We start from the raw sequence: 24497 nt of genomic DNA, 5'->3' as shown, positions 1-24497 counted from the left end.
GCTTCAAGAATGACGGACAGTCCATGTTCGTCCTTAATTTGCTCAATTACCTGGAAAGGGAGGTTCCTTCTTACCAGTATAGCCACTCCTCTACACTTGGAGCTAAAGGAGGAGAAGAATACCTTATCACAACCTCCTTGCTGCAGTTTCAGATGTTCCTTATCAGTTAAATGTGTCCACCCTTTCCTTCCCGAGGCTTGACAGCACCTTCTTTCTTTTTAATGGGGGAATGGCTCCCTTTTACATTCCAGGTGCACCACCTGAACGAATCAGTAGACATGGCCATCCAGGGAAGCCTGTGGTTTCCCAAGAGGAGGAAGCTTATCTGAGGTGCGGTGAGCAACAAAGACATTAACTCGATAAAGTCTAAAAACTGCTCCTATTAAAACTACTATAAATAAAAATCTAACCACCACATATAACTTAAGCAAATGCTCAAATAACCCCCAATTATGTAGAGATCTCTTCCCCCCCCCCCCCCACCCCAACCCCCACCATTGCCACCAGCCTGGCTCCTTCCCACTGAGGCTGTGCCCCAAACGCCAGGCAATTCACAGATTGAAAAAAAACATGTTATTTACATTCTGAGAGTTAACAATGGTTGCCCATCTCCCCACACCCCTTCTCCATACATCTTAAACACAGGTATAGCCACCCCCAATCCAAAAACAAAAGGACAGCAGTGAAAAAAAGGCCCCAGACAATACCTAACTGACCGATATACTAAATAATTCCAGTTTTACGCCAAGGCAGTATGTATAAAGCCGATAACTACAAAATAAGGGGCAAAAAAGTAGCATTGTCTGGAATGACGTCCCTCCCGCCTTCACCCCAACTCAATTTCTCTAATTCAGAGCATTTGCAAAGTCCTTCGCCTTTTCTGTTGAATCAAATTATATACCGTCCCTCCGTGAGTAAAACGCAATACAGTCAGGGACCTCAAGGAATATTGTATGTTCAGATCCCTTAATTTTCTCTTAACTTAATTAAATGCCCTTTTCTTAATCCAGGCTCCTGAGAAGTCCTGAAAATATATTATTCTGAGCCTTTGTACATTAGAGCCTGTGGATCTCTTCCCAGTCTTCCTGCTGTTTCAATCACTGTTTTTCTTTATAATGCAGGAGCCGCACTAGGACCACACACGGCTGTGGGTCCGACCCGGACCTGCACATTTCGATCCAGTGTGCCCGCTCCACACTCAACAGGCCCGACTACAACTCCAGCCCCAGGAATCCAATAAGGTCTTCACCTTCCTCGCGTTCCGGAAGACCCACGAGCTGTAAGATTTTTCTTCTACTTTAGTTTTCCAGGTTGTCCACTTGCTCCTGAAGGACCCGAACCTGGTCTTCCAGCGTTTGGATCCTTCCTCCTGAGACCTCCGCCACGGTCCTCTCCTCTGCTGCCTATTCTCTTCGGGCCAACACGTGAATTTCCTGTCCATGCTTTTGCAGCGTGGCAGATAGTGGTTCCACCGCTGCTTCAATCTTTTCTCAGAGATCGGCAAACTCCGAGAGTAACTGTTGCTGTCCCATTAAATCCACAGGGATTGCCCTGGGAGTTTGAGCAATGGCTCCAAGCACCCCCAATGCAGTTGGGGAGTGCCCTACCTGCTTCACCCCTTTCGGCCCCTTTCCTTCATTTGCTTTCATTTTGTTCCTAAAGCTGTCAAACCACAATTATAGCAGCTCCAGACATTCAGTAAGTTTATATTCGCAATTTTTTTCTTCTACGGATGATTAATGAGGTGGGGGGAGGGGTAAAAGTCCACCTTGCCGGGGGTGTGGCACAGAGCCCAGCACAGCAGACCACTCAAACCACCGCCATCTCGGATTTCCAAGAAAATGGTTTTAAGACCAGTACAGAACAGCTACAGAGTTATACAGCACAGAAACAGATCCTTCGGTCCAACTAGTCTATGCTGACTATGTTCTCAAACCCAACTAGTCCCATCTGCCAGTGATTGGCCCATATCCCTCCGCACCTTTCCTATTCATGTACTTTTCCAAATGTCTTTTAAACATTGTCACTGTACCTGCATCCACTACTTCCTCTGGACACCCATCTCACACACAAACCACTCACTGTGTGAAAAAAATGGAGCTCTTTGTGTCTTTTAAAAATCTTTCTTCTCTCCCCTTCAAACTTTGCTCCCTAATCTTGAAAGCCCCACCCTAGGAAAAGGACACCTGCCTTTTCACCTCATCTGTACCCCTCATGATATTATAATCCTCTGTAAGGTCACCTCTCAATCTCCTCTGCTCCAGTGAAAGAAATCCCAGTCTCCACTGCCTGCAGGTATATTCATGTTCAGTTATGATGTGTTCGGTGTTGGTGCAGGCTCAAATGGCCAACTCCTGCTCCCAGTTCTCTCACTGTGTGTCCAGCACAGCATTGGGAGATTGGGAAAGGGGAGGGATAGATATCTTGTTTGTTTTTATTTTTAAAATGCACTTGATTCCACAAATAAAAGCAACAGGTACAAGTACAGCACATGCAGTATTCCTCATTGCAGCTTCAAGGTTTTGTGTCGTCTTCTTCCGTGTTGGCTCCAGCACATTCGGCTTCCTCACCCACCCCCACCCACCCAATCCCCGCCCTGAGCTGTTGATGCTTACATTCTATAAAATAAAGAGAGGGATAGACAAGGTCTTTTCTCTGGGAGTGTAGAACTATACAGTAATGGGTTTAGGGTGAGGTGGCCCGGGGAGGAGGCGAGGGATTTAAAAGGAACCTAAGGGGCAATTCATGCAGAAGATGGCGCGTGTAAGGAAAGAGCTGCCAGAGGAAGTAGTAGGTGCTGGTATAATTATGACACATTTAAAAGACATCTGGATAGGTTTATGAATAGGAAGGGTTTAGAGGGATATGGGCCAAATGCAGTCAAATTAGACCAGATTCGGTGAGGATATCTGGTCAGCATAGACCAGTTGGACCAAAGGACCTGTTTCTGTGCTGTATATCTAGATGACTCTGGTTTGCCACACCAGTCTGTTCAATTTCTCTCTGGTGTCATAGCCTTGGTGTCTCATTCCAAAACTCCCCCACCCCCGTGGGGGCACGTTAACAATTTTGTGTCTGATTGGTTGTCAAGAAGCTGTATTGCAGGTTCATCCTGAATTTACACACTATATTTTTGCTTCCAAAAATCAGACCGGCTCACTCTCAACAGTATCCCAATGTCGTGGAAGATATTAATTTTCAGGTGGAGGTATCCAAAATTCAGAGAGGTGTCAGTTGTGACTGTTTTGCTCTTCTGTCCCTGTCAGATCCTGAATCAGCACTTTCAGGAGAATTAGAATGGAGTGAGAACAGAGGGAGAGAGGGAGTGAGTGAGAAAGTGGGATGGTGCTTTCAGTTTTATGGAATAACAAAAGAAAAGAATGTTCTGCAGAAAGTAGAATTGCTTGTTCTGAATTTCTACCCTGGACTGACAGTGATGACTTTTGTAATCTCTTTTCAGAGTATTTGATCTGAAGATGAAGTTTCAAAATCAACAGATGAAGGGCTTATGCCTGAACCATTGACTCTCCTGCTCCTCGGATGCTGCCTGACCCGCAGTTTTCGACTCTGATTCTCCAGCATTTGTGAGTCACTCAATCCATCGGGACTGCAACAATTTTCGACTGTGATCCAATTGGTTCCTGTTTCAGTCTGTTTTCAGCATCAGTGGGACTGGAAGAGAGACCCTACTGTTGCAGCAACGCACGGAGTGTGGAGCCTGAAACAGTTAACTGGCCTGAAAAGAGGAATTCAAGGCTGGGAGAGGACATACACGCGTTTGTGTGCAACTGTAGCTTCGGCCATGGAGAAACCATGGAAGTGTGGCGACTGCGGGAAAGGTTTCCGTGTCCCGTCTGCCCTGGAGACACATCGTCGCAGTCACACCAGGGAGAAGCCATTCTCCTGTCCTGAGTGCGGGAAGGCCTTCAGTGATTCCTCTGCCCTGCTGAGGCACCGGCGAGTGCACACAGGGGAGAGGCCCTTCAGCTGCCCTGAGTGCAGGAAGAGCTTCAGCGATTCCTCCGCCCGGCTGAGGCACTTGCGGGTGCACACAGGGGAGAGGCCCTTCAGCTGCCTCAAGTGTGGGAAGGCCTTCAACGATTCCTCCGCCCTGATAAGGCACCAGCGGCTGCACACAGGGGAGAGGCCCTTCCGCTGCCCTGATTGTGGGAAGGTGTTCACTCGCTCCTCCCACCTCGTGATTCACCAGCGGGTCCACACCGGTGAGAAGCCCTTCCCCTGCCCCAAATGTGGGAAGGCCTTCAGCGATTCCTCTGACCTGCTGGCCCATCGGCGGGTCCACACCGGCGAGAGGCCATTCACCTGCTCTGTCTGCGGGAAGTGCTTCACACGCTCTTCTGACCTGCTGAAGCACCAGCGTGTCCACACTGGGGAAAGGCCCTACAGCTGCTCTGAGTGTGGGAAGGGCTTTACCCAGGCATCCCACTTGCTGACACACCGGTGGGTCCACACTGGGGAGAGGCCGTTCACCTGCCTCGAGTGCGGGAAGGGCTTTGCTGTCTCCTCCAGTCTACTGACGCACCAGCGGGTCCACACTGGAGAGAGGCCGTTTGCCTGCCCTGAGTGTGGGCAGAGGTTCACAATGTCCTGCAGTTTGAACAAGCACCAGCGGAGGCACCAATGCTCCCAACAATCAGATTCTGCCGGTAACGCTGCTGAGGGTCACCCCCAGGACTGAACCTCCTGCCCTTTCTGACAGTGGGGGTAGTGGAAGAGTTGGTAGGCTTTTTTGTTTTCTACTGGGGGAGTGGAGGGGGTTGGGGAGGTGGCTCAGTGGTTCGCACTGCTGCCTCATAGCGCCAGGGACCCAGATTTGATTCTATCCTCAGGGTAACTGTCTGTGTGGAGTTTGCATTTAATTCCCCCCAGTGTCTGCGTGGGTTTCCTTTGCGTGTTCCAGTGTCTTCCCAAAGTCCAAACGTGCACATGTTTGGGCGAATTGGCCAAGCTAAATAGTCCCACAGTGTTCAGGAATGTGTAGATGTGCTGCATTAGTTCGGGGTAAGTGCAGAGTGATAGGGTAGGAGAATGTGTCTGGATGAGTTACTCTTCATAGGGTCGGTCTGAACTTGTTGGGCAGAAGGGCCCGTTTCCACACTGTAGTGATTGTATGATTCCATGAACATTTCTTCCAGTGGGCACTGCTGCTCATTGAGCCCGGGACCCGCACGAACCTAAGACCATTGGAGCAGAAGTTAGGATATTTTGACCCATCGAATCTGCTCCACCATTTGTTAGAGACAAAATAAAAAACTGCAGATGCTGGAATCTAAAATAGCCAAGCAGGGGCTGGGCACAACAAGGCAGGCAGCACCAGGAGGTGGAGAAGTCAGCATTTCAGGGATTATCCCTCAGGACTGAAGAAGGGTTCTACCCGAAGCGTTGACATCTCCATCAGAAATGATTTACCAGGATATTGTCAGAACTAGAGGACATAGGTTTAGAGTGAGAGGGGAAAGATTTAAAAGGGACCGAAAAGGAAAACGTTTCATGCAGAGTGTGGTGCGTGTATGGAATAAGCTGCCAGAGGAAGTGGAGGAGGCTGGTAGAATTACAGAATTTAAAAGACATATGGTTGGAGACGTGAATAGAAAGGGTTAGAGGGATTTGGGCCAAGTGCTAGCAAATGGGACTAGATTAATTTAGAATATCTGGTCAGCGTGGACGAGTTGGACTGAAGGATCTGTTTCTGCGCTGTACCTCTCTATGACCACCGGTCCTAATGTAAGTTTAGAACTGAGTAACTTTGCATAATTCAATCTTGTTGAATTCACCTCCTGAAAGGTTTCAAATGAACCCCTCCAAGCGATATGATTTAACTACATCAAGTTGGATAAAGTATCCCATCAAGTTCAACATGAATGCGCAGTTGAAGAAGTCAGAAGTCACACGACACCAGGTTACAGTCCAACAGGTTTATTTGAAATCCCAAGCTTTAGGAGCATTGCTCCTTCATCAGTGCTGCTCCTTCATCACTTCACCTGATGGTGGAACAGTGCTCCGAAAGCTCCTGAATTCAAATCAATCTACTGGGATTCTCACCTGGTGTTGTGTGACTTCTGACCTGTCCACCCCCTGCACCTCTGCATCAGAGTTGACAAATGAGATCAGATTTTATTCAGCATGATTTAGTGAGATATTCACCTGGATGTCCTTATGCCTGAAACATCGATTCTCCTGCTCCTCGGGTGCTGCCTGACCTGCTGTGCTTTTCCAGCACCATACTCTCAACTCTGATCTCCAGCATTTGCAGTCCTCACTTTTTCCTGGTTCATGTGGAAACTCAACACTGTCAGAGTGACAAAGAGACGCCAGTCATAGAGTACTATAGCACAGAGACTGGCCCTTCAGCCCAAACCGGTCCATGCTGACCAAAATGTTTGTCAACACTGACCTCATTCCCTGCACTTGGCCCATATCCTTCTCAAGTTTTCCTATCCATGTATTCGTTGAAACACCTTTTCAATGTTGTTGATGTACCTGCTTCAACCACTTCCACTGGCAGCTGTTTCCCCAGGCGAATAGACTCTATAAATATTTTGCCCCACATCTTTTCTTCCATCTTTCTCCTCTCACCATAAAAACGCGCCCTTGGTCTAGAAATCCTCCCCCTAGGGAAGAGACAGCTACCATTAACCCAACTGTCCCCCTCATGGTTTGAAAATATTGCATCTCAACTTCCTCTGCTCCACTAGAAAAACATCCCAGCCTATCCAGCCTAAATTCTAATTTGATAATAATGTCAGTGATGATTTTGGCTCTGTGTGTGTCAAGGATCTCTCATTTCTCAGCCAATGCTATGCCTCTTAAGTTCACGTCATCTTCAAACGAATGGCACCCCATTCATTTAAAATGTCCATGTTTTCTGTGCAAAGTTGGTCCTGGTCAGGAAATAAGCAGCGGTGTCTTTTATTCCCGTAGACTGCTCTGTTTTGAGATGTATGAGTAAATTTTCAGAACAAAAGACGAATGCAGCCTTTATTCATGTCTCATTATTAAAAACACTCTCTCCATTTACAGATGTGATTGAGAAGCTTCTCCCAATGAATCTTTGACTGATAACAGCATTTGTCAGGCTTTTGAAAGTCACTGTAGCTCTGTCACAGCACACAGGAGGGCTCTTTCAGACACAACGCGTCATGCAGAAAATTCTCCCACATTAGTCGAGCAAAGTTGACGTCTTTTTAAGGCATTGTGAAACTTGAAATGGTTCAGAAAAGGTTTGGAAGGACGTTGCCAGGGCTGCAAGGTTTTAGCTACAGGGAGAGGCTGAATACGCTGGTACTATTTTCCCGGAAGCTTCAGAGTCAGCCAGAAACATCTGTTGAATCAGGAAACATCTCTTCCTGCAGCAGCTTCAGACAGACTGCTTGCTAAAACCAAAACCAGTGGAAAAGAATGGGACAACTGCCCTTTCATTGTAGAAGTATTTTAGAAAAAAAAAGTCAAACCCTTTTCCCTGATTGTTGCCTTAGCCAGTATCTGTTAACCATTAGTGAAAACCTTAATCCTAGACGAATGGGAAGCTGTGCCATTTACAACCTTTTCTGAAAATAAACCAACAACATAATCTTCTTAAAGGAGCAGCATGATCACAACAAAAAGCAGCTGAACTGAAACATTTGAATCAAAAGGTTATGCAGTTAGCAGGACAAGAAACAGGTTTTCAATTTCACCAATCAATTTAAATCAACCCCATTGGCTACCAAAAACTTATTAAATTTAAATCCTAAAGTTTTGACAACAGGACCAATCCTATCATAAAGAATCCGTGCTCTCAGTCATCTGTGTATTAGAGAAAGCATCATTTAGAAAAACAGAGAAGAGCATTCCTGACAGAGGAATCGGAGGAGGCATCCCCGACAGAAGATGGCACAGAATATTCCGGAAGACACACAACCTGGTTGTAATCTGAGCGATTAAATTCTATTTTGTGTTATCTGAGTGGGACATGTATTGATTGGAACAGTATACCAGAGAATCTTGATTTATTCCAGAATACTTAGTAGTTAAGAAGGATTTATTCCAGAATACTTAGTAGTTAAGAAGGATTTATTCAGTTTGTTAGTAGCTTTGTTCATTTGTTCACTGTGAGAGTTGGGTAAATAAATTGCTGATTGTTGATTTTAAAGTGTCGGAGATTTATTTTTAACACTACAGCAGGTTACACCACTTATCACACTGACTTTACAGATTAAAGGGCAACGTGCCACTCTTTAGACGTTTTGGTTTGAGATCTTGGAGAGTGGGGGGGTGGGGGCGGTTCAGCCTTCGCTTTATAACAGTATTGATGACATTCTCTTGAATGCAATAGAGTCAATATTAATCCCAGCCTCTTGGTGTGGTTGTGGGTGAATCACCTTAATTTGGCTCCTGACTCAAACTGCACAGAGAACCAACTGCTGAAACAATGATTTGCACTTTATTGCACTTAGCAACCACAAATAAAACCCCTCAAGTTCATTCAGCTTTACCCCCCAAACTTGGCTATCACCCAGTTGATAGCTGAATTTAACTGGGTTTCCACTGACAGTGCCCATCTCTGGAAGTGTCTCGGGGTTTGATGCAGTATTATTCTTCTAAGTACTACTGCTGCAGCATCGTTCTGGAGTTGAATTTTGGTGGCATTTCCTCATTTTCAAATCTGTGGTGTGACTATTTTTTAAGACTCTAACATCACCTCCCATTGCTGGAGACCTCAGCTCTGTAGCTTCCCTTCTTATCCTTGAGGGTTAGCTGTCTGTTTGAAACAGCCTGCTCTGCAATTAACCCCTCTATGTCAAGGCTTTCCTTCCACAGGCAGAATTAATTGTCCTTTTGTCACACCATTATTAAACATTATCTTGCCTGTCCCAAGAAACAACTTATTGTATTGCCTCCTTCTTCCCAGGGATGGTTAACTAGCAGAAATTAGTCCATTTATCGTATTGAATCTGCTCTGCCATTCAATCATGGCTGATATGTTTCTTAACCCCATTCTCCCTGTAACCTTTGAACCCCTTGATACTCCAGAATGAGTGAATGGTGGAGCAGACTCAATGGGCTGAATGGCCTAATTTCAGTTCCTGTAGTGTCACAGTTCTCGCCGGCCCTTTCGTTTCTTGGTCAGAAAAAGTTATTGTTGACTCATGAAGTTGGGGGAAGTTCTGGAGTTTACAGGTGCACACCACGCTCCTCTCTGCCTCCTCCCGGAATACCGATTCTTTCTGAGATACTGGCAGTTCTTGAGATCCTTGGATATCCCTGAATACAAATCGATGTGTCTGGAACTCTCTGCTGCTACCTTGGAACAGAAGGATTATGAGGAGAAAATTCAGAAATCTGAAGAGTAAAGAGACTTGGGACTTCTAGCTCAGGATTCTGTCAAAGTAAACTTACAGGTTGAGTCAGTAGTGAGGAAAGCAAATGCAACAATGGCATTTATTTGGACAGGACTTGAATATAAAAACAGGGATGTACTTCTGAGGGTCTATAAGGTTCCGGTCAGGCCACAATTGGAGTATTGTACGCAGTTTTGGGCCCTATATCTCAGGAAGGATGTACAGGCCCTGGAACATGTTCAGAGGAGGTTGATGAGAAAAGTCCCAGGATTGAAAAGCTTAACATATGAAGAACATCAGAGGACTCTGGGTCTATACTCAATGGAGTTTAGAAGATGACAAGGGAACTAATTGAAACCTACAGAATACTGAACAGCTTAGACAGAGTGGATGTTGGGAAAATGTTTCCATTGGTAGGAGAAACTAGGACCCGAGGGCTCAGCCTTCAAGTAGAGGGAAGACCTTTTAGAACGGAGATAAGGAGAACTTCTTCAGGCAGAGAGTGGTGTATCTATGGAATTCACTGTCCCAGAAGGCTGTGGAGGCCAGATCACTGAATACATTTAAGATGGGAATAACTAGGTTCTTGAGTATCAAGAGGATCAAAGGTTACGGGGAGAATGGGGTTGAGAAACTTATCAGCCGTGATTGAATGGTGGAGCAGACTCAATGGGCTGAATGGCATCATTTCTGCTCCTATAGTCTTATGATATGCTGATGAGTGGAGGGGGTGAGGATTGGGGAAAAGAGATAAAGAGGGGAAAAGACATAAAGAGGGGAATACAATTAAGGTAAAGCTGGATACAGATACATAGGAAATACAAGAATTGTACGATAAATTTCAGACCACATAGAAGCACCGGCATACAGAGAGATCTGGCCATATAGATCTCCAAAAGTGGCAACACAGGTGGGTAACGTGATCAAGAAGGCACACAGCACGCTTGCCTTGAGTGTAAGAGTTGGCGAGTTATGTTACAGCGATTTATTCCGTTCACATTCAGAATATTGCGGAAGGACATGGATGTTCTGGGGAGAGGGTATAGAGAAGGGTCACTAGGACATGGATAACATGGACATGGATGCTCTGGGGAGAGTGTATAGAGAAGGTTCACTAGGACATGGATGTTCTGGGGAGAGGGTATAGAGAAGGGTCACTAGGACATGGATAACATGGACATGGATGCTCTGGGGAGAGGGTATAGAGAAGGTTCACTAGGACATGGATAACATGGACATGGATGCTCTGGGGAGAGGGTATAGAGAAGGTTCACTGGGACATTGCCTGGTCTGGAGGTCTCATTATGAGAAGAGATGGGGTAAACCTGAATTATTTTCACTGTAAAGATAGAGGCGGAGGGATGACCTCGACAAAATGATGAGACACACCGATTGGCTGGATGGGGGTGGCATGGTGGCTCAATCATTAGCACTGATGCCTCACAGCGCCAGGGAAACTGGTTCGATTTCAGTCTCAGGCAACTGTCTGTGTGGAGTTTGCAAATTCTCCCTGTGTCGATATGGGTTTCCTCCGGTTTCCTCTCACAATCCAAATGTGTAGGTTAGGGTGGAGTGGCTATGCTAAATTACCCACTGCCCAGGGATTGGCAGGTTAAGTTGGATTGTCCGTGCTTAAATTGCCCCACAGTGTTCAAGAATTGAAAGTTAGGTACATTAGTCAGGGGTAAATGTCGAGTAATAGGGATAGGGAAATGGGTCTGTGTGGATTATTCTTTGGATGTTTGGTGTTGGGCCAGATAGTCTGTTAGATAGTCAGAGGCTTTCCCCCTCCCCAGAGTGGAAAAGTCAACTACAAGAGGGCACAGGTTCAAGGTGAGAAGGGGACAGTCTGGGGGAGAATTGAAAGGGAAGATTTTTCACACAGTTGGATGCTGGATGCCTGGAATGCATTGCCATTGGATGGAGTGGAAAGAGGCACCTTAGCAACACTTAAGGTATATCTGGATAGACACATGAATGGGAGGTGAATACAGGGACAGGAACCACACATCAGCAATAAATAGCAGATCTAAGTTAGGATTAAGAATTGGCACAGGCTTGGATGGGGAGGGGGTAGGGGGTAAAGTGAACTTTCAAAAACAGGGGATACCTGTATGCTGATGAAGGGGTGGGTGGATGCTCAGGTGTAGCATAAACACTGACAGAGGCCAATTAGATCGACTGTGCTGGAGACTCAATGGGACAGAGACAAATGTATCTATTTCAGATCTAAATGCACTTCAGCCACTTCTGTGGACTGTTCCATAGGGATGGTGCAATCCCAGGCTCAGAGAGCATCAGCCCCCATTGGAAGTAAAGTGGGTGTGAGAGCGACCAGTCAGCATAAAGGAACCCCTTACCCCTCCCACTTCACCCACTAAACAGGGTTCAAGATGTGACTCTCAGCAGCGGTAACAGCAGAATCCAACCCGAATCCCTGCGCAATCTCACTTGTGAAGTTGCTGGTGTCTCCACAAGTTGCACGACTGGGTGAAGCCCTTCCCACACACTGGACAGGTGAACGGCTGCTCCTTGGTGTGGATGTGCTGGTGTTTGTGCAGGGTGGAGGAATCACAGAAGTCATTGCTCCACACGGGACAGGTGAACGGCTTCTCCCCAGTGTGGACGTGGAAGCCGAGCAGCAGGTGATACGACCGGGTGTAGCCCTTCCCGCACACGGAGCAGGAAAATGGTTTCTCCCCGGTGTGCATCCGCTGGTGCGGCAACAGCTGGTGTGACTGAGTGAAGCCCTGCCCACACACGGGGCAGATGAACGGGTTCTTGCTGGTGTGGACCCGCTGGGGGCCAGGAGGTGGTGTAACTGAGGGAAGCCTTTCCTGCATGAGTACAGGTGAATAGCCGCTGCCCGACGTGCAAACGCCAATGAATCTCCAGCGCAGATGGCGAAGGGAAACCATTCCCACACTCCCCACATTTCCACGGTTTCTCCATAGTGCAGGTGCCCTCGTCTGTCTCTGACCTTAACAATCAGTTGAAAACTCGCTCACACTTACAGCATGTGTGTGGTGTTACTGGTGAACCCTCTGATAATTGGAACACTCTCATTCAGTCTGTAAAGCTTGTTCCAGTCACTACTCTGGTGTGTGGGTATGTGAGACTCTAAGGTTCCAGTCACACTGACGTTTAAAACCTAACTAAGCAGACAGACTTTCTCCTCTTTGTTTTCAAGGTCATCAATATCCACGTCCTCGTGAATCAAGTGACTGTCAGACTTTGATGTGATATTTGGTCTGAGATTTCTGCCTCCAAATTCTTCTCTTGTAATATTCTTGTGAAGTGATTGCAAGGATCATCACAGTCAGTCCATGACAGAAAATCTAAACGTAATTCTAGTTACTGTGGAACATTCTTTCCTCTCAATCCCAAAGATCTTTGTGTAGATCTATATGTAACTGTAAACCAACAGGGTTATGGGGCAGACTGCATACCTCAACAAAGAGTTCACATGGACTCAAGTTGCTGAATGGACCTCTAGTGCAGTATTGACGTTCTTACTGAAGATCTACAATATGCTGCAGTACGGTATTACAAGCCCAGAAACAACTGCAAATCAGACAAGGTCTTTTCAGAAGTTGGACCATGAATTTCTGAAGCTGCTGCTGCTCTTCTTCTCTCTCTGAATGAAGATTGATCTTCACCCAAACTTCAACTTCCTTCCTCTGTCCAAATATTTGTGAACACAGCCCTGTTTTTGAAGGATGGCATGTTTCCTGATCATCACAATTAAAGGGGTGTCTTCCCCCTGATGTGCAAAGGGACAGTCAGTCAGGGGAGGACAGGGTCACATCTTGTGTTATGTGAAATCTGTGACAGCTGCAACAATTCATCCCAACTCCTGTACTCAGTGCTCTGACTGATGAAAGCAAACATGCCAAAAGTCTTCTTCACCGCCCTGTCTACCCATGACTCCACTTTCCAGGTGCGATGAACCTGCATCCCTACATCTCTTGGTTTGAAATCCTGCATATGAAACAGATTTGGTGCTTGTTGGTATGTGTTATTATTTGGTGCTTATCTCGACTCTAATTTGCTAGAGTCCTTCCAAGATCCCTACGTTCCATTACACTCCTTAAAGTCCTACCAGTCACCATGAAATTCCGGTCTTGATTTGACGATACAAAATATAAGAACTCACACTTATCTATATTAAACTCCATTTGCCATTAACCTTAAACCTATGCCCTCTAATTTTGGATTCCCCCACCCAAGGGAAAAGACCTTGCCTATTTACCCTACCCATGCCTCTCATGATTTTATAAATGTCTTTAAAGTCACTCCTCAGCCTCCAAAGCTCCAGGGAAAACAGCCCCAATCTATTCAGCCTCTTCCTGTAGCTCAAACCCTCCAGCCCTGGCAGCATCCTTGTAAATGTTTTCTGAACCCTTTCAAATTTCATAACACCCTTCCTGTATCAGAAAGCACAGAATTGCATGCAGTATTGCAACAATGATGGAACCAATGTCCTCGCTGAAGAAGATTTTAAAAACAACATTTATAACTACAAGCAAATCAAGTTAGTTGGGGATGACCTTCCCATAGCAGTTTGTTTTGGCTGTCCTTCATTAACTTATGCTTTATAATATATAAGAAAATATTTTGAGGGATGGGATTGTTGCTCGCATGTCCAACCATCGCTCACCATCCTTCATGGCCTTTGGACCGAGCAATTGGCTACATGCTAGAACTTAGTTGAGAGTCAACCACATTGTAGTAGGTCTGGAGTCACATGATGTGAGCGTGCGCACACATGTGTAGGGTTGTGAATGGTAGATTTCCCTCCCGAAAAGAATACTTTCACAACAATCAGTAATGATTGGACAAAAGCAATAGTTCTGGCAGCATCTATGAGGAGACAACAGTGTTACTGTTTTGAGTCCGGTGGTCCTTCAAAATTAGGCTGGATTCAAAACATTAATTGTTTTCTTTCCACAGATGCTGCCAGACCTGCTGCAGTTTCCCAGCAATTGTTGCTGATCTCCAACATCTGCAATTCATTGTCTTAGCCAATAATGGTTTCCTTGTTGCCAGTACTGAGACAAACTCTCACTTCCTGATCTTTTTATTCATTGAAAATAAAGTCCACTAGCATCCAGGATGGGATTTTAATTTTTGTTCTCAGAAAACCGAAATCTCTGGGCTACTTAACCAGTATCACTAGATCACAATCTTCCCTTCACTGACAGTGACAATCTTGTCCTAAATATTTTTCTTTATTCATTCATGGAATGTGACACTTTGTCTCCTAAAAGAACCAAGTGCCAATTCAGAGGGCAGTTAAGAGTCAATCACATGACTTTGGATCAAGAGTGACACATTCACCAAACTGGGAAAGGACTGAAGATTTCCTTCCTTAAAAACAAGGTTATTAGTGAACAAGATCGGTACTTATGACAATTGATAAGATCATCAAAGCAGCTTTATATTCCAGATACATAAATTGATTTCAAATTGCATCGGGGCCATAGCAGCATCATTTTGAAACTCCAGATGTTAAATCCAGTAACAATGCCCAAATGCCACCAACTCCCTACAATCTCTAGGCTTCCCAACATTGACTGGTCTGTAATTGCCAGTTGTATCCTTTTCCTCATTAGTATTTACTATTCAATTCAGCCCATTGAGTTGACTCTGCCATTCATTCAGATCACAATTATTCTGGTAAACATTTACTCCACTTTTCTGCCATTGTCCCATAATCCTCAGTAATCCTCAATTCGCTTACTGATTAAAACAAACACTATCTCAGCCTTGAATGCACATAACAACCCAGGCTCAACAGCCCTTTTAGTATCAAGTTCCACAGATTTACTGCCCTCAGGAGAAATTCCTATCTGTCCTAAGCATGCAATCTCTTATTTGGAGGTTACTTCCTCTGGTCCCAGACTCACCCACGTTTCCACATCTAGCCTGTCAAGTCTCCTCAGAATCTTGTACGTGACAATAAGGTTACCTCTAATTCTTCTAACTTCTAATAAGCACAGGCCCAACCTATTCAGTTCTCCTCATAAGACATTCTTTCCATCCGATATCATCATGGTCAACCATCTCTGGACTGCCTCCAATGCCAATATATCTTTCCTCAGGTAAAGGGCCCTAAACTGTTCATAATATTCACTTGTGGCCTGACTAGGGCCTTACAAAGGTTCACTATAACCTTTCTACATTTATACTCTGTTGAAAAGGCCAAACTCCCATTTGCCTCCCTATTACTTACTGAAATTGGATGAAGAGATTCGTGGATGTGATTCCAAATCCCTCTAAAGTTTTCTCCATTTAATATTCAGTTCTTCGCCTCCTGACAAACTGCATGACCTCATTTTCCCATCTGCCAAGCTTTCGTTCATTTGCTTAACCTGTCTATATCCCTCTCCAGATATCTAATGTCATCCTCACCACCTGCTTTCACATCAACTGTCTCTTCTGCAAACTTAGCAATAGTACATTCACTTTACTTATCCAAGTAATTCGTATACATATTGTAAATAATGTTGACCCCAGCGCTGATCCCTGTGGTACACCACAAGTTACAAGTTGCCATCCTGAACATGCCCCTTACCACAACTGTGGTAGTTAGCCAATCCTCTATCCATGCTAACATTCAGCCTCCAACACCCTGGGCTCTTTGCTTACTATTTCATGAGATGTGAATATCATTGGCTGTGCCAACAACTCTTTCCAAACTGACCTTGAAAAGGTGGTGCTGAGCTGCCTCTTAAATTGCTTCACAAACATGGTGTGGTCTGCAACAATGTTCAGGAGTGAGTTCCAGCATTTTGGTCAATAACAAAGAAGCAATGCGATATATCTTGCAGTCGGAATCCTGTGTTCACACTTCTCTGTTCTTGGTGGTTGAGGTCATGGCTTGGAAGATGCTTTTGAAGAACCACCACTCATGCAATCAAGCCAGGCTGACAGATTCAGACTCTGCCATTTGATTTTCCTCATCAATCTACATTCTTTCCAGCCGTGTTTCAGTCTCAAACTGCCACGCAATGCCTTCTGTCTGCTGTCCAAAGAACACCCAATCGTACAACCTCCCAGTAAAATCGGTCGTATTATACCATGACATCTTAAAATAAATTTTCAAACTACTGACATAGTGTCAAATCTTTTTTGTAATAGGATTCAATGAGCTCTCCTTCCTTCCCAAAGGTTTGTTGTTAAGTTGGTTCTGGAAGATGCCACAAAACTGGCATTTTCCTTTGTCAAAAATACAGTGAATACAATGTCAAACTACTGGGTCCACGATTTTCCTTATATCAAGCTGCTTTGCAAGCCGGAAACTTGACCAGATTCCCGACACGGATACAAAAGCCAGGCATCTGTTAAAACCACATGACCACAGGCCACTATTCTGAAGGTCAATGCACGACTGTGCCGGTCTTAGGTTGTCCCTCGCTCAAGGAATCTTACCCATCATTGGCTAACCAGTCACCTTCACTTGACCAATAAAAACCCACATCCATTTTACAGCTGTCAAGTACGGACACGGGCAGTGGTAACTGGCTTATCACTGTGATCAGTGGCCGTCGAGACCAATCGAAGCCATTTAAGAATACCAGATGATGGCTAGGAATCTCTTGAGTGAACAATAGTCTCTTGAGTCTCGAGGCATATAGCACTTCACAATCTCAAACTGCAGCATAAAAGCACAAATTTACCTGTTGTCAATTTGAACGGGAAAGAAAACAAATACACAACTAGGGGGTCTCTGCACCTCAGCCCTCACATTCTGAGGCCCGAAATGGGAAGGATTAGAAATGAGAGATACAGTTATAAAGTAAAATCATAAGTTGTCCCGCGCTTCTCTCTCAGGCATATCTCCTCCATTCCCTCTGATCCTGATCCCGTAATCTTTCCCTGGGGTGCCCCCATCACAGGCTCCTCCAGCACCGCTGCCTGGTATGCGGGTGGGGGGGTTATCCTTTCCCGTCAGGGCACGGTCAATTGTTCGTGTCACAAGCGTCCTGATACATGGTATACAACAACAACCACAGGTAATAAAGATAGCAACAGAGATGCATAAACCAAGGGCCAGCTGTCCCAGCACAGTTCCCCATCTACCAAATGTGCTATTCAGCCAATCTATGACTGGGTTGTTAACCCCTGACTGCTCAGAAATGATGCCAGTTGTTGTTCCCCTCCCTGTCGTTATCAAATCATAAGCGGAATGGCTCTTTCTTCCCTTTATAGATCAGGACACTCCCGCCTAAAATGCCCTATCTTTCCACAATAATGGCATCCTGCCTGTGGAGACCTTCATCTCTGCCCCTGTCGCTCAAACCCTCTACCAAATGCTCCTCCTTGTCTCTCCCTATCCCCTTTCCTCTCTGCCCTACATGCTGTCACCCGCTGCTCCGGTTGCTCACTCTTGGTTCCATTCTTCTCCTAATTACCTCATCAACCGCAGCGACCGTCATTTTCGCCTTCTGCTACTGTCTCTCGTCCTCTCTCTTTACAAACACTTTCTGTGCCTCTCCTAACAATTCATCTAATGGGTTTTTCCCACTCCACCCTTCTATCTTCTGTATCTTTCCCTGTCCAGCATCCCCATATAAGTCCCCTTTCTTCCCCAGTAAATAGTATATTCAAAATAGACATTAACTCAGCCCACATATACAGACTGGGCCTCAAAAATAGATCAATTTGTTCTGACAATCCTATCGGATTCTCAACCAGGACCGTCATTTCCTTTTAGATGTTCCAACCTCCCCACTGGTGAGGGGGACACACACAAACCCAATCTCCTTGTCCCCTATTGGTACTTCCCGAAGGGGACAAGTCGTTACGTTCTTCCCTTTTTCTTTCTTTTAAGAAACATTGCAATGTTCCTAGCTTCCCATATCCTCAAACACCAATTTATCAATTCATGCTTGACTAACTTTAAAGCCTGTTCCTACCTTGTAAACTTATTTATATATTTACGTCCATTTATTCAGTATTCAATATTTAAAATGTAAAATTAATAGAGTTCCCAATTTTGAAATCCACTGTGATCACCCAGTTTTAGTACCCTAATTTAGATCCAAAATTAGTTTTCTTAAGTCCTCCTGACCAATCATTACTCAATTACAATACTTTAGGTTGTAAAATAATCAGAGCTGTCTTACAAGAATTTGCCAATTCAAGTTAAAAAAAAACTTCTAATGCATGAACAATGGCCGAATCCAAGGTCACAGATAATAACCATGGAAGTTTTCGTTTTTACGACAACCTACTGTTGAACTGAAACTTCAACTGTCCTCCATATATTGCTTTTATGTAAAGATAAAAGAGATTAGTTAGAATCGGATAGTAAGGCAGTCATGACTTGTAAAAGAACAGAAATTATCAACTTTAAAAAATCATGTTAAGTTTCCATAAAAATCACATTTAAAACAGTCCTGGAACTCAAGCTCCAGGGAATAAAACTTAAACATTCAATCACCGACAAACAAATGTGCATTCAAACCAGATCACAAAGGGTTAAACTTTCTGTCAGTTGTACAGCTCTTTTCACTCACTCTCTCTCTCTCCTCAGGCTGCTGGGACAGATCGGCTCGCTCTCTCTCTCTTCGCTGGCTGCTGCGAGTCTCCTTACCCCTAACCCTTATTTCTCGCAATCCTTTTTCTCTAACCTTCTCTCTTGCTTTCTCTTCCCTTTTCTCTGTTTCTCTCCCCTTTGTCTTTATTACCTTCTGTCTCTCTTTATCTATCTCCCTCTTTCTCTCTCTCTCACTTCCTGTGTCGGTCTCTCTGTATCTCTGTTTCTGTCTGTCTCTGTCCCCTGTCCCTCTCCTTACCCAATGCCCCTCACTTCTAGGAATTTTAAAGTCTGTGCTACGGGGTCCTCGTTACCACCGAGTTCCACGCGTCTCCCGCGTTTATTAATTCCAAGTTCCACGCGATACCCCCACCCCTCCACGCAGGAGAATTTTTAAAATTACATAGTGTTTGGGGATGTGCAGGTTAGGGGGCATTGGCCATGCTAAATTACCCATAGTGCCTAGGGATGTGCAGGTTAGGGTGCATTGGCCATGCTAAATTACCCATAGTGCCTAGGGATGTGCAGGTTAGGGTGATTGGCCGTGCTAAATTACCCATAGTGCCCAGGGATGTGTAGGCTAGGTGGGTTAGCCAATGGGAATTGCAGGGTTACAGCAGAGGTCTGGGTGAGGTGTGGTTGGATGGGCTGAAGGGCCTGCTCCTACACTGCAGGGGTTCTAAGCGTGAGATGAGGTGCTTGACGGAAACGATGGGGAAGAGGCAGTGAAAACACAACGAGACCGTTTGAAAGTGGGAGCATGACAGGAGGGGGGTGGGTAAATGGGATGTGGTGAGGAGGGGGCTTAGGAGAGAAAGAGACACAGAAAGAGAGGGTCACACACAGATACAACTGGTGAAAGTGGGGAAGATTGTGATAGGTTCAGATAAGGTGGAGGAAGAAAAGCTGTTCCCTATTCACTGATAGTGACAAGGTCAGGGGCGGCCTGAAGTTCAGGGGTTTGAGCAGGAGAGAGAGGGGGAAAACAGAGGAAAAACAGGTTTACCCAGCAAGCAGCAATATGCTGGAATCCGCTGTCACCTCAGAGAGACAGACAGACGCAGAGCAGAGCAGAGAGAGACAGAGACGGGGAGGTAATCAGATGAATGGCCTCCCTGTGCTGTGAGATCCAAAAGGAGCACGCGAGCAGCTGCCCCAGTGTTTCTGGCGGTCTGAGGCATCTCCCCCTCGCCCCATTACCGGTACCGCTCTCCCGTCCCATTGGCACCTTCCCGGTGAACGGCCCACTCTCCCAATGCACTCAAGCTGCCCATTCCCCCCCCCCCCGGGGGCTGGAAGAGGACGGAACAGCCCGTTCCGGAGCGGGGCTCGGGAACGCTGCCCATGTCCGCGACGCCCTTTCCGCGAAAGGAAACAAAAAGGACAACAGACAGGGGACCACCTGCATCAACGGGAATGACAACATTTCACCCTCAGACAAGGCTTTGTCAAGAGATGTACAGCACGGAAACAGACCCTTCGGTCTAACCCATCCGTACCGACCAAATATCCCAACCCAAACTAGTCCCACCTGCCAGCATCCGGCCCATATCCCTCCAAACCCTTCCTATTCATGTACCCATCCAAATGCCTCTTAAATGTTGCAATTGTACCAGCCTCCACCACATCCTCTGGCAGCTCATTCCATACACACACCACCTTCTGTATTAAAACGTTGCCCTGTAGGTCTCTTTTATATCTTCCCCTCTCACCCTAAACCTATGCCCTCTAGTTCTGGATTCCCCAACCCCAGGGAAAAGACTTTGCCTATTTATCCTATCCATGCCGGTCATAATTTTGTAAACCTCTATAAGGTCATCCCTCAGCCTCCGACGCTCCAGGGAAAACAGCCCCAGCCTGTTCAGCCTCTCCCTGTAGCTCAGATCCTCCAACCCTGGCAACATCCTTGTCAATCTTTTCTGAACCCTTCCAAGTTTCGCAACAGCGGGAAGACCCAGAAATGGAAAAGACTGAAGGGGGAAGTCAGCGGTAAATCTTTTGAAGAGGTTACAAAGGAGAGACCTCTGTCTGCAGCGGGAATGACCCCCACAGTAGCAGGTCGAGGTGGACGGCATTTAAGGAGAAGCTGGATACAGACGTCAGGGAGAAAGGAACTGAAGGGAATGCTGCTGTAAGGGAAATCAAGTGTGAGCAAGTGAAGGGGAGGTGCGTAGAGGCTCACATGGGTCAGAAATACTGAGAGAGACCAGTTGAGCTGAAGGACCTCTCAATGGACAGAGAGTGAAATCTTGGATCCACCTGCAAGAGAAGGAGAAACACGTGATTTACCTTCCAGGATTAAGCAAGTCCCGCAGATTCTGCAGATCACTTTATTGGTCACAGCACTGAGTATAGGGGTTGGGGTCTGGACAGGACGTTGGTTAGGCCACTTTTGGAATACACAGGAACCTCGATTATCCAAAGGACACATGCAGGGTGTATTTCAGTCGCTTGACGATTAGATCCCTTACAGTGTGGAAACAGGCCCAACCAGTCCACACTGACCCTCCGAAGAGTAACCCACCCAGACCCATTTCCCTCTGACTAATGTACCTAACACTACGGGCAATTTAGCATGGCCAATTCACCCTGACCTGCACATCTTTGGACTGTGGGACGGAACCGGAGCACTAGGAGGAAACCCACGCAGACGCGGGGAGAATGTGCAAACTCCACACAGTCTGTCGCCTGAGGCAGGAATGAAACCAGGGTCCCTGGTACTGTGAGGTAGCAGCGCTAACCACTGAGCCACCGTGCTGGTTCATCTAATTCTGGATAATCGAAGTTCCTCTGTATTATGTGCACTTCTGGTCTATCGGAAGGATGTTGCAAAACTTGAAAGGGTTCAGAAAGATTGACAAGGATGTTGCCAGGGTTGGAGGGTTTGAGCTACAGGAGAGGCTGAACAGGCTGGGTTGTCTTCCCTGGAACGTCGGAGGCTGAGGGTTGACTTTAAGAGAGGTTTATAAAATCATGAGGGGCATGGATAGGGATAGACAAAGTCTTTTGCCAGAACTAGAGGGCATAGGTTTAGGGTGAGAGGGGAAAGATTTAAAAAGGGTCCTAAGGGGCAACATTTTTTCACACAGAGGGTGGTGTGTGCGCGTGTGGAATGAGCTGCCAGAGGAAGTGGTGGAGGCTGGTACAATTGCAACATTTAAAAGGCATCCACTTGGGTATCTGTGTAAGGAGAGGTTTGGAGGGATAGGGCCAATTGCTGGCAAATGGGACTTGATTAGTTGAGGATATGGAGGAGTTGGAGCGAAGGGTCTGTTTCTGTGTTGTACATCTCCACTTCAGGAGGAAATGCGCAGTCGCAGGCTCGCAGAACCACTGGATGCCAAGGGGATGAGAGCACAGCAACTGCAGTGACCCTCCCCCATCCCACCCAGGGTTCAGCCCTGGGCGGTGACTCACAGCGGCTGGCCCCGTCACTTGTGCCCCGCTGGTGCCGCAGCAGGTGCTGAGAGGAAGCGAAGCCCCTCCCGCAGACGGGGCAGGTGAAGGGCCGCTCCCCGGTGTGGACCTGCTGGTGTGAGAACAGGTGGGACGACTGGGTGAAGCCCTTGCCGCAGACGGAGCAGGTGAAGGGCCGCTCCCCGGTGTGAAGCCGCTGGTGCCGCAGCAGGGTGGACGAGTGAGAGAAGCTCTTGCCGCAGACGGAGCAGGTGAAGGGACGCTCCCCGGTGTGAAGCCGCTGGTGCCGCAGCAGGGTGGACGAGCGGGTGAAGCTCTTGCCGCAGACCGAGCAGCTGAACGGCCGCTCCCCCGTGTGGACCCGCTGGTGGGTTAGCAGGTCGGACGGGGGCGAAGCCCTTGCCGCAGGACAGCAGAGCAGGTGAAGGGCCACTCCCCGGTGTGGACCTGCTGGTGCGCAGCAGGTTGGACGACTGGGTAAAGCTCTTGCCGCAGACCGAGCAGCTGAACGGCCTCTCCCCGGTGTGGACCCGCTGGTGGGTCAGCAGGTGGGAGGAGTCGGTGAAGCCCTTGCCGCAGATGGAGCAGGTGAAGGGCCGCTCCCTGGTGTGGACCCGCTGGTGGGTCAGCAGGGTGGACGACTGGGTGAAGCACTTGCCGCAGACGGGGCAGGTGAAGGGCCGCTCCCCGGTGTGGAAACGCTGGTGGGTCAGCAGGATAGACGACTGGGTGAAGCCCTTCCCGCACTCGGAGCAGCTGAACGGCCTCTCCCCAGTGTGGACACGGCGGTGGATCTCCAGCACGGAGGGGGAGCGGAATCCTTTCCTGCAATCCCCACACTTCCATGGTTTCTCCATGGCGTGCGGAATGCCTCCTGAGACTTCCTTTCCCCACAGTGGGCAAACTGGCTCAGGCACGTGCCCCTGTGGTTCAGGTGAAGACGATACTTTAAGAGCCTACTGAAGCAGACAAAAACGTTCAAAGAATTTGCCCCTTCTGGACTGAAAGAGGGACGTCTCTCCTGTCCCACGAATCAAGGGGCTCTATCAGACCTTCACATGGTACTCCATTGGGGAGCTCTACCTGCAAAGCTGCTCTTCTCATATCCTGTGAAAAGGGGATTACAAAAGTCATTGCTGCCTGCACATGACAGGAATTCAGAACAGATCATTCTAGTTTCTGTAGAACTTCCCTAAAACAATCAAGTTACAATATGCAGATGCCAGTGTTGGGCTGGGGTGTACAAAGGTAAAAAAAAAATCACACATCACCAGGTTGTAGTCCATTAGATTTGTTTAGAAGTTCGAGCTTTCAGAGCTCTGCACCTTCATCAGGTAGCTAGTAAAACCTCCAGGCGAAAAAGACAGCAGATGCTGGAGATCAGAGTGGTGCTGGAAAAGCACAGCAGGTCAGGCAGCATCCGAGGAGTAGGGAAAAAAAAATCGACGTTTCGGGCAAAAGCCCTTCATCAGGAATGAGGAAAGAATGAGGACACTTTCCTCATTCCTGAAGAAGGGCTCATGCCCGAAACGTCGAATCTCCTGTTCCTTGGATGCTGCCTGACCTGCTGAGCTTTTCCAGCAACACATTTTCAGCTCTGATCTCCAGCATCTGCAGACCTCACTTTCTCCTATAACCTAGAGTTGTGTGATTTTTAACTTTAAGAAGTGTTGCAAATCTCCACCCCCCCCCCACCACACACACACACACACACACACACACACACTTTTCTTCAATCTCACTCTGCTGTTTCTGATATTACCCATCCCCCAGTATTGTCCAGAAAGGGACTTATTACCTAAAAAAGCTGTAAATCTCCATCCCACACACTCTTTAACTCTTGCTGTACCTAATATCCCACCTCCCCCATGCTCCAGCAGGGTCTGACTGATGCTCATTGACTGAGCCACACTCACCTCTTCCTGGACACAGGGACCCTCCAGACAACACAACATCAGCTCCCTTGACCCCCCCGCAATGGCGCATGTGCAGGAGCAACGGTCACGTGAATCGAGGAACCGCTGTCGTCACAGAGGCCGCGCGTTGATTTGACGGACCGCCCGCCCGTGCGGCGTTCAGCCTTTCCCATTGGTCCACCGCGCCGTGCGTCACGCGGCGGCACTGGTCTTTGTGACGCCCACGCGACCTCTCTCCTCCACTACCCTCACGTGCCCCTCCCTTAACCTTGACACGGG

The 24497-nt window shown here is 47.0% G+C and overlaps 2 protein-coding genes across 2 annotated transcripts in view; both read left to right on the top strand.

The window, feature by feature from the left end:
- LOC132807201 (zinc finger protein 229-like) overlaps positions 1–24497 on the top strand; it is a 427695-nt gene that overhangs the window by 271243 nt on the left and 131955 nt on the right. The gene's annotated exons all lie outside the window — the stretch shown is intronic.
- LOC132807193 (zinc finger protein 420-like) overlaps positions 1–24497 on the top strand; it is a 59928-nt gene that overhangs the window by 4418 nt on the left and 31013 nt on the right. The window contains exons 2-3 of the mRNA XM_060821487.1: positions 1122–1279; positions 3461–4698. Coding sequence (XP_060677470.1) covers positions 3803–4698 — 896 coding nt within the window. The 5' untranslated portion in view covers positions 1122–1279; positions 3461–3802. The remainder of the gene's footprint in view (positions 1–1121; positions 1280–3460; positions 4699–24497) is intronic.

The sequence above is a fragment of the Hemiscyllium ocellatum genome, assembly GCF_020745735.1.
Source record: "Hemiscyllium ocellatum isolate sHemOce1 chromosome 27 unlocalized genomic scaffold, sHemOce1.pat.X.cur. SUPER_27_unloc_10, whole genome shotgun sequence".
NCBI lineage: Eukaryota > Metazoa > Chordata > Chondrichthyes > Orectolobiformes > Hemiscylliidae > Hemiscyllium > Hemiscyllium ocellatum.
This window is presented reverse-complemented; position numbering and strand designations above follow the sequence as displayed.